This window comes from Quercus lobata, chromosome 4, assembly GCF_001633185.2.
Source record: "Quercus lobata isolate SW786 chromosome 4, ValleyOak3.0 Primary Assembly, whole genome shotgun sequence".
NCBI classification, from domain to species: Eukaryota; Viridiplantae; Streptophyta; class Magnoliopsida; order Fagales; family Fagaceae; genus Quercus; species Quercus lobata.
In genome coordinates, this window is record NC_044907.1 from 33,926,621 (window position 1) to 33,937,181 (window position 10,561).

The 10,561-nt window shown below is 36.0% G+C and overlaps 1 protein-coding gene across 1 annotated transcript; it reads right to left on the reverse strand.

The window, feature by feature from the left end:
- Positions 1-493: 493 nt before the first annotated feature.
- On the reverse strand, positions 494-3,383 carry LOC115983419. Its single transcript, XM_031106090.1, has 2 exons — positions 3,331-3,383; positions 494-1,316 (listed from the first exon to the last, which is right to left on the reverse strand). The coding sequence occupies exons 1-2, from the start codon at positions 3,335-3,337 to the stop codon at positions 658-660; spliced, it is 666 nt and encodes a 221-aa protein (XP_030961950.1). The 5' UTR covers positions 3,338-3,383; the 3' UTR covers positions 494-657.
- Positions 3,384-10,561: the final 7,178 nt, after the last annotated feature.

Genomic DNA, 10,561 nt, shown 5'->3' on the forward strand with positions numbered 1-10,561 from the left:
CAGAGAAGCAATTGTTAAGGGTGACTCAAATATTATTTTTAAAGAGAAGCTCTAAACCATCATTTACTTTGCATGGGCATTTAATTCACGATGTAAAACTTCAAGTTTCTCATTTTTCTTATATTAATTGTTCCCATGTTCACTGTCAAGAGAACACAAGAGCACATTCTCTTATAAGAAGAACAATCACATCGTCCAATTTACTTGTTTGGGTGGAAGATGTGCCACTAGATATTATTCATATTGTTTAGACCGACTTGGCCTCTTTGATTTAATGAAATTGATATATTTCTTCTTTAAAAAAACTGGGGACTAGGTATGGAAAGTAATCCTTCCATGTGGTACTAAAAACCCTTATTTTGAAAAATGATCTCCTAATTTGGAAGGACCATACTTGATTTGTAAAATATCTAATGGAAATGCATACAAGTTGATGTATATCAATAGGAATTAACATCTTAAATTGATAAATGGAGTATATTTGAAACATTACAAGCCAAGTATGAATAAAATGGATCCACAACATAAGAGATCCTTGGTAGTAAAACTTATTATACAAGCCAACTAATATTTTAAGAATAATAGTAGTAGAAGTCTTTCAATAGTAATTAAGAAAATAGTTATAAGAGTGATAAGCTGAAAACAAAGCGTGAAAAGTTAATTATAAAATGCATTAATCAGACCACTCCAATCAAGTGAAGGTTCTTTACGAAGTTTTTCAATTTCTTGGCTTTCTTTTTGTAAACGCTCTTCATTCTCTTGAAAACCACTGATCTCTGTCTCAATGCTAATTTTTTGTTGAGAATAGCCTTTTTGGAAAGAGGGCATCTCCTTTATCATCAGCTTTTCATAATCTCTAAGATTTTTCTTCAGTTCTTCATGGTTGGAAACCATCTTTCGCATCTCATCTCGACGGGGTTGAAATGCACTCCTGTAAGTCTCTAGAGTTTCAACATTTACCCTTCGTGCTTTTTCAAGTGCAGTTCTCTTTTGTTCTCTTTCAGCTGCAGCCCTTAAATTATTAACTTTACTATTGATCTCATTATTGAAGTTCTTTAAACGGTCATTCTTGTCCTGTCCAAGGATACTGGTTTTGTCAACCAAGCGTTCAGCAGCATTTCTGAACTGGGATAAGAAAGTATCATTCAAAAGAACAGCATCAACCGACATATTGAAGAAACGTTTAATATCTGCAAGGGACTCTTTTGTACCATTAGAAGAGGCAGACTTCAATACTACTTCCATTTCTTCAAGAGATTTAGAGATATTCTCTAAGAGCTTATAAAAATCCTCAACATTAGAAACATCGTGGCTGTCTGCAAAAGTGTAAGAAGATCAAAGCATGAAATTCAATATACGGGAGACAACAGAAAGGTCAATGAAAGATAATTCACCAAACATCCCCCAACTACCTCAGAAAAGAAGGCATAAAGCCTAAACTACCTCGGACATGGCAGTAACTTCATTAGTAAATGCCATATAAGTAAATAACTCTTCCACCAAGAATCGAATTACAAAAAGGAGCTTTAGTTTGGGAATTGCTTATTTACGGTAGTTTATTTGTGCATAGTTTATTATTTTGGTAACATTTATGTTAAATGTGTTACAAAAAACTTGAAGTAGTTTATTAAAAAGAAAAACCTAAAAGCTAGAACATTTGGGAGAAAAAAGAGAGTCAAGAAGTAAAAAACTAATTTTTTTTCAACAATTCCCAAACGAATACTGGTATGAAGTAATCCAATAAGAACTAAGTCAAACTATCATAAATATAGTTAAATGTTAAAATTTATCACCAAACAACTTAAGATTTTATTTATTAGGCTGGTAACCACGGCAAGGACATAAATCTCCACCCCGGAGTTCTTGAGACTTGGTATATAAAATTAACTCTCGTGTTTAAAGGATACTTCCCCAAATACAATGAGCTGAATCATCTAAGGCTGTTGCCGTTGGAGTGAGAGTCCTAAATTCAATTGTACCATATTTATTCTCTATAAAAGGGAGGAAAGATGGTTCCAACCATTTTCTAAATGATCAGAAAATAATTCGAAGTACTTTAGATAGATAAGATGGGAATTGGGAATCTGCCTCCAGGATATCAAGCTTTCATCCACATATGAGTGCGAGTATATGACTCTATGTCTTTGTAATTCTTGGTCACCCAGGCCAACGAATGAAAATAGGCAAAACGCATAGTTGTATTAATTAAAGGAAAAACTTTAAGATCACAACCATTTCGCACTTATTTTTACAACTATCTCATATGGATGAGTGTTAAAATAAAAATTGGTGGGTTTATGTAAGATTGACAAACAACCAGTCACACAGACTGCTATATAGAATGCTATGTAGGATAGTTGTAAACATGGGTGTAAAATTAGTAGTCAACCTCTTATCGTTGAGTCAGGTTGGGTACATGTGGTGGAGGTTTCTGGAAGCTTGGGGAGGTGGATTTTTCTGTTGAAATAAAATTACAAAAAGAAACTTACAGAGAGAGAGAGAGAGAGAGATTTATAAAATTTCTTGTATTTTTTAAATTAAAAAAATGTAAATAAAATTTCCTGCATAAAAAATTGGGAAAAAAAGAAGTCAAAACTACCTATTTTAATGCAAAATAGAGCTGGACAGAAGGATCAACGTTAGTAACAATTGTGAGCTAGGGACTAGAGTTACAAAAACAAAACTTATGCGCCAAATTTGACAACTCAACAAACTGAAAAGATATAATTTGTAATTTTGTCAAATGTTTATGTTCTTGTACGGCTGTGGCAAGCCTTCCATTAATTTCCCAAATGGTAGTAAACAATAATCTGTAACATAGATGGGAAGAGACTGAGACAAAAACAAATACAGAAAGAAAAAAAAATACCCTATAATTTCCATCTTAATAATATGATGGTACTCTTCCATTCTATATGCCCACTTTAGCTCGAAGTATATATTCAAGAAATCACCGTTATTTTAATACTTCAATCTTTTGAAAGCGTAGTTGAGAAATTAAAACAACTCCGGATATTTAAATATTTATGTATAAAAATAACATTTTTTAATATCGCTCACTCTTTTTTTTCTTATCTTTGTGGGTCAAGAACTCAATTTCGGAAATTTGAAGTTCCCTTCATACACCTTTTTTTTCTTTTTTTCTTTTTTTTTAGAATCCTCTTCATACATTTTAAGCATATGCCATCAAAGATTTCCAAAGTGGGCAATAAAAAATGACAATAACGATATAGTTTTAAAAATATTGACAGTAAAATATATATATATATATATATATATATTGAAAATGAAACAAAATAAGAAAGAAAACAACAGGATGAGAAAACATACCATCCATGTTGCTATTGTCAGACCTGTCTTAGGAATTAGTTTCTTGAAATGCCTTCTTCTTGGATAGAAAAAAAATGATAATTTACATTATTTATAGAGAGAAATCAATGGTCATGTTGCTCTACGACCGTACAATAGGACTTCAAGCATCTTGGAACCCGTACGTGCGATTTGTTGAAAGGAAAGAATAATTAAGGAATGGGGATGCAAGAGACAAGAATGATTGATGCCAATTTTGTTTGGAGAGAAGAGAAGAATCGAAGGAAGGTATTTCCCTTCACTATGATAAGATTATTAAAAATAATATTATTGTGGTTATTTTGTATTGGCTCAAGTGACCAAATTTAGTGTAAAGCTCGTCTAGAGCTAAATTTAGACCTTTAGCATATACATCTCTATAAACCTTGTATAGAGTTGATTGTAAAGTAGTATTCTCACTTGCACACCCAATCCTAGGGTATTTAAAGGAGGTTAAATCCTAGATTAAACACACATTAGTTATGGTTAATTGACTTGAATAACAAGTAGCATTTTTAGCTTGCATATCAAGCAGGATTGGGCTTGACCTAGACTATTGGACTTAACATATCTCTAACAAAGACAAAGTCTTGTTGAAGTTGATGGGTTGATGGGACTTCAATAGTATCATAGCACTTTACACATCAAGAAACTTCACAAACAGAACTATACGAATGATTTGTTGGAAGGAAAGAATAAAGAAGGGATCTATATGCAAAATTAAAGAAGGATCAATGCCTATTTTAATTGGAGATTAGAGAAGAATCAAAGGACGTTATTTTCTTTTGGGGTTCACCAAAAAAAAAAAATTATGATAAGATGGAGCATTATTAAATTCGATAGATTAACAAATTCAAATGCTTTGATGTTATCATATATATATATATATATATATATCTTAGGTGCACAATATTTTTACAATAAATCTTAGGTGACAAACTATCACTAATTTTAATTTAGACGCACCACTAACATCACTCTTTTACCCACCATTAACAAACTTGCCACATAGAATTTGTTGTAAAAATATTATGAACGTAGCGTTTCTTTATATGTATAGATTTGTCCTCCCTTCTAATAAGAAATGATTTTTATTGACTTGTCAAAAGTTCTTCCTACCTTTAAGGGAGCCCATTTGTTAATAAATAATAAATAATAAAAGAAGAAGAAGGAAACCTTAATGTAGTGGGCCTTCTATATAAATTAAAAATATCGAAAGTAATATACAACCGGTTTTTCAATCTTTATTATATTTCGAATTTCTTTCGATAAAAACGCAATATTCCTTTTTTTAAGTAATGTTGAATCTATAGATAGTTTTTAATTGCATTTTTACATTGAAAGCTCAATTAGTATAGAAACATTATTACTTGTTTAGACCCCCGATTTTAAATTATTGCTCAGTTGCTTTTACTCTAACATAACTAAGTACAGAACAAGAGTAAAAGATGCATAATAAATTGAAACACTACTCTCAGGCATAAGCAAGTACAATAAGCGATAAATATAAAGCTCAAAGAGTAGGGAAGAGAGATGCAAACATAAGATAACACCAAGATGTGTTATTAAAGAGGAAACCGAAGTACCCGGCGAAAAACCTCTCCCCCGCCCTCCAAGTCAAAATCGATCCATTGGTGAATAAGTTAAAGTACACAAATATTAAAAAGACCCTCCAAGCCTAATCTACCCAATGTACCTAAGCCCTCCAAGCTTTAGCTACTAACAGGCTTCTCGGAGTCATGTCTTCACTAGTTATCTGGATTCCGCAATTCCACCCGATTGCATCTGCCACTCAATGGCTTCTTCCAATGCTTCCCATAGGCACCAAAACTTTTCTCAACACTCAGAATGGGTGAGGCAAGTGTTTGGGTTAAGAATCTATCAAGGATGTATAAATGGAGAGGTAGGAGTAATGGAAACTTTGGAGAAATGATGTAGAGGATTGTGGGTAAACAATCTTTAACTCTTAAATGTTTGGCTAAGGTTTCTCTCTCAAAAGTTTCTTGCAAAGTCCCCTTGTTCTTCTTACAATTTTGTGGGTAGTGAGGGTTTATATATTGTTGGTAAAGGTATGAGAAAAGGCACAATCTTTAACTCTTAAATGTTTGGCTAAGGTTGACTAGCGAAATTCAACCTATCAAAAACTCTTCAAATTCTAGCATGTGCTTCTCACGTGGCCTGTTTTGCGGGTTGGCACTCACGAGCCAATCGTGAAATTCTCATCTTCACAGGATCTTCACCTCTCACACATAACCCTTACATTAAATCCCACAAAAATACAAGAAAATGATTGAACAAAATTACAATAAAATTTGATACGGAATTAAAGCAAACATAAAACATAGTTGTAAAATACAACTTTACAATCTTCCCCTTTGGCTACTCTGTGACAAAACCCCTGAATAGACTTTAGGGTTAAAATGTGAGAATGGGAATAGAGGCAAAACTTACTCACACCTAAATCTAGAAAGTGTGAAGCACTTGAACTATAAACACTTGTATCTTGAAACACTTGCACATAACAAATAGCTTCATTAAATATGAGGCAAGTAGAATACAAGACATGTATAAAGAGCAAGTAAAATGTGATCAAGACAAAATATACATGAACAAATAGCATAACTTGATCAAACAAGAACAGTCATTAAGAAATGGCCATTATGAACATTTAACAAGAAAATGATTATCCAGACAAGCAAGCAATTAACAGCAGTGCAAAAATTAATTACATGTCCAACAAACACATGATGCATTAAAGAAACTAAAGCAAGAGCCTATAGATAACTAAAACTATCAAGAAATGGCTATAAAAACCAAGATACAAAAGTACTAAAGATAAACTGAATTTTAAACTAAAGTACTAAAAGTTTTAAAGTAAAGTAATGGAAATAAACTATACTAATCAAAACAGGCAAAAGGCTGTTAGAACTTCTAAGTTGTGTGGTTGTAGGTTAGCTTCCTCCTTTTGTATCCACTATGCTCCCCCTTTCTATAAGCACTCCCCCTTACTCTAAGGAGTATTCACATTATTCACAACAAGGATTTCTCCTCCTTTTTGGCACAAATAGCTAAAGGTCTGCCTTAAGCTTATGCTAAATCTCATCCAACCGTGTCTCAATAGTAGTCAAGCAAAGCTGAACATGATTATTCTAAGAATACATGATATTAGCAAGTCTAGAAATGCGCTCATGTAAACCATCCATCAAAGTCATCATCCTATCCATGTGAGGGATAGGTGATCTAGGCTGAGAGTGAGTGCTAGAAGGTTGAGGCTCTGGAGTTTAAAGAGGTAATGTCTCAAGAAGTTTGGAGACACTAGGAGCAGCTGAGCTTTTCCCAATGGGAGAGGTAGGAAAGGAAGTCTTAGATCCATTCAATGGAGGCTTGGTGGGGCTCTTCTTTGCCCATTCAACAGAGGAGTGAACCTTGCTGCTCTGAAGAAAATGCAAGGAAATCGGACCTTGACGGGGTAGGACCGTTCCATTCTTAGGAGGATGCATGCCCTTGAGAGTTAGACTAATCATGATTAGGTTGTAGAAAGGAAGATGTGTCCTTGCAGCTGATCGTCCTACAGTCCTTGTCGACGCCAGGCCTGGATTGGAGCGAAAAATCGCCATCATCGGGCCTTCAGTCGACCACTTACTATGGCGATGCTCCTATGCACGTAGGGCCGTTGGAGGCCCCTCTCAATTGGTTGGTGTGCTTGGTCTGGTTTACGCGAAACTTCAAGTGCTCTCTCTCTCTCGGTGGAGGAAGGTATTTGTTTAACTTTAGCCGTTTGGTAGGAATCTTGGCCAAATTTTAAAGGATTACCAAAGGTAAGTGAAGTTGCCACCAATCATTGGGTTTTTCTAAGGTGTGATTTGTCACCGGTTTCTAGTTGATTTTATTACCAATCCTAAGCTAAAAAAAAGGGGGTCTTTTTTCCTAATCTAATGTGGATGGTAAAAAAATCATGATTTTTGAGTTCGGAAGTTTGGTTACGTGTGGGGAAGGTGTTATGCATTCCACAACGCCTGTCCAAGGATAGTCCTTTGTTTTGATAAAACCTTAATTTTTGGGGATTGGGAGTAAAAACATGATTTTGGCATTGGCTTTTGAGGCTTCGCATCCGTGGGGTGCTTTGAGGTTTAGCTTTTGAATGGGTATGGTCCCAATCTATACTTTACTAGGGCATTCGAGCAAAGTAGCAAATTTTCACAATGAAAATCAGGCGATATGTCACCTTATTTTCGTGACGGAAATTAGACATCGCTTTGCCTTAGGTAACATGGACTATGACAATCACACCAGAAGGAGTGAGCAAGTATTTATATACATACATTATTCACAATGCAAGCACACAGAGCAGGAAAGTAAATGCCTACATCCCTAGAGCATGGCCCAAAATATAGGTACGGGAAAGTAAATAGGGGTTGCCATACTTTAGAGATGAGGACGAATGGTACATGGCATGATATAGGTAATATAAATCATCTAAGAGAGAAAGGAAGGAGGAAGGAAGGGGTTTTAAAAGAGTACATAACCAAATGGGAGAGGCTAGACCCCTAAAACTACTGAACACTGCCGCTTGGTTTATATCTACATGCTTGCATCTTCACCCTTTTAGCTTGCACCTAGGAGGCCATGCCCTAACTCCACACATTCTTGCTTCATATGTGTACATGCAAAGGCAAAGACAAGAAACCAGTAGACAAGCAATTGAAGGAAAAGATGCAAAGAGCATATGAAAGAGGCATAAAGTAGATAAGTATGATAGACATAGCAAGCAAAGAAACAAGAAAGCAAGGAAACAAGCGAGAAGGCAAATAAGTAAGAAAGTAAACAAAAGGTGGTGTCCACGAGGGACAAATGTAGGTTTGGGGATTTCCATGACTTCATTGTGTTGAAGTATGGACGACAAACTAGCAAGCAACATTCATGCATCAACATGTGAGCAAGCATGTAAAGATGCATAGAAGGCCAAGGGGTGGCACAAACAAGCATGGCAAGCATATCATCGCACAGAGCAGAAAGGGGGAAAGATATGCACGAAACAACTGGCATCATTGAGATGCAACCTAAATGGTTACATCTAAACAAGGCCTCATAGGCATTGGACGTAACCACACAGCCACAAACCAGCTAAGGGCTTCAAGCATGGCAAATCCTAGATCTAGAGAGGATAACACAAGCATAAAACATAGAAGCAAGGAAGCATAGATAAGCAAATAGGATGATCCAAACACTTTTATGTGGGCCTTGGTGTATGGACGATGAAAAAGACCATAAGGTCTAGATCGGGTCCTAACCATCAAGCCAAAACACAAGAAAGAAAGACAAAGCAACAAAATGGCTACAATAGCACATGGCATGACAAGCATGGCCTAGGTCTGGGCATATAAACATGGCATAGAGAGCACAAGCACATGGAAGATAGCATTAAGCATGTAGAGGACATAGATCCAAGCACATAGGCATGTGAAAACATAGATCTAGACATATAGGCATAGAAACATGCATGTAAACATGTAAAAGCCTAGCACATAGACATGGAAGAACATGGATCCAAGCATATAAGCATGTGAAGACAAGGGTCTAACCATATAGTATGGAAATTAACACATAGATACATAGATCCAAGCAACGCATAGTCAATAACATCATACAAGCATGTGAGCATGTAACCATAACATCATCCTAGAACAAAAAGAGGAACAAAGCATAGGAAAACATGGCATATAACATAAAGCATGTAGATCTAAACATATAAGCATGTAAGGATGTAGATCTAAGCATGAAACATGGCATAAGGCATAAAAAGCAAAGGGATTTAGGCTAGAAGTAGAAATAAAGCAAGCAACATGCTAAAGAAAGCAATAAATCATGTGATTCAAGCAAAAAGAACAAGATAAATGCTAGAAAAAAAAAGTAAAAAGTTAGGGGTGTGGATAGTAGCTAAAAAACTACTTCCACACCCCTAAACCCTAAATCCAAAGTGTAGAACCAAGGAAAAGAAGATTGGGCATAAGAACGATACCTTGTACTTTTGGTGAAGAAGGCAGAATTAAAAGACTTTAATGTGTTTAGAAGAGAGGAAAAATATGTAGAAATCGTCTAGGAAGAGATCAAAACCCAGAAGCTCCTTTTTTTTTTTTTTTTGTCTAAAGGGTGTCTGAGGTCTTTTATAGCCCCGGCACGGATTACGAGGCAGTGACCCTTGTAGGGCTTGGGCCGCCACCTTCAAATGGTCTTGGATGGGGTTGATCTTGACACCCCTAGAAATATCTTGACTTCCAGTTTCTAAAGGATATGGAACTTGAAAATCCAATGGTCGGATCAAAAGTTATGGCTCTCAGAAGTTAGCGGTGCATCGATCGGTGCATTATCCTGGTTTTCACGATATCTCAACCGTTTTATCTCCGATTTCAACCCATGAATAGTCGTTGAAATGAGAATTTCATAATCTTTAGAATGGCTTTGGTTTCAACCCGTTCTGACAATTGGATCAAAATTAGGGGTTCTAGGCCTGTCGGGAGTCAACTCTAGGTCAAGCTTGGTCAAACTTGGTCAAAGTTTCCAAAAATCTCCAAGAAGCTCGAGTTTGATGTAAAACTGTGAAAGTGTTGTTTTGTGAGGGTTTTGACCTCGTTTTGACCTTTGGTCAACCCTAGGTTGACCAAGGGCATTTTGGTCATTTTAGTTTAAAAAGGCACTTTGGGTGGTCCGATATTTGAATGGGTTACAGCACATCATTTTGGATGTCCTCATGGCCCCATGGAGAGAAAATAATATTTTTTTAATTTTCGGATAAAGAACATGATTTCAAAATTTGTTGCCCCTAGATTTGCTTGTAGAGACTACTCACGGATCAAGACCGGATCTTACCTAACTGGACCATTCTGTTGTAGTTGCTTTTGAAATATTTTTTGGTCCTGTCTCTAAGCTCTGGGGAAGGGAAAGGTTTCCCCCTCTCTTTTTTTTTTGGAGGTTTAACCAGGTCAACGGTCAACGCACACTGATGCGTAAAAAGGTGTGCTAGCAGCCAGGCCACCCCAAAACCCTATAAAAATCCCTTTTGGCTCATTTTTGACCTCATTTAACCCTTTCCTTTGACTTCCCACTTCTGAAAAATTCTCTGGAGTGACTATGACCTTAGCAGGTCCAACTTTTTAGTTTCAGTCTGCTGCTTCAGTCTTTTCTACACTTGAGGTCAGTGTCTTTTCTTCTTCTT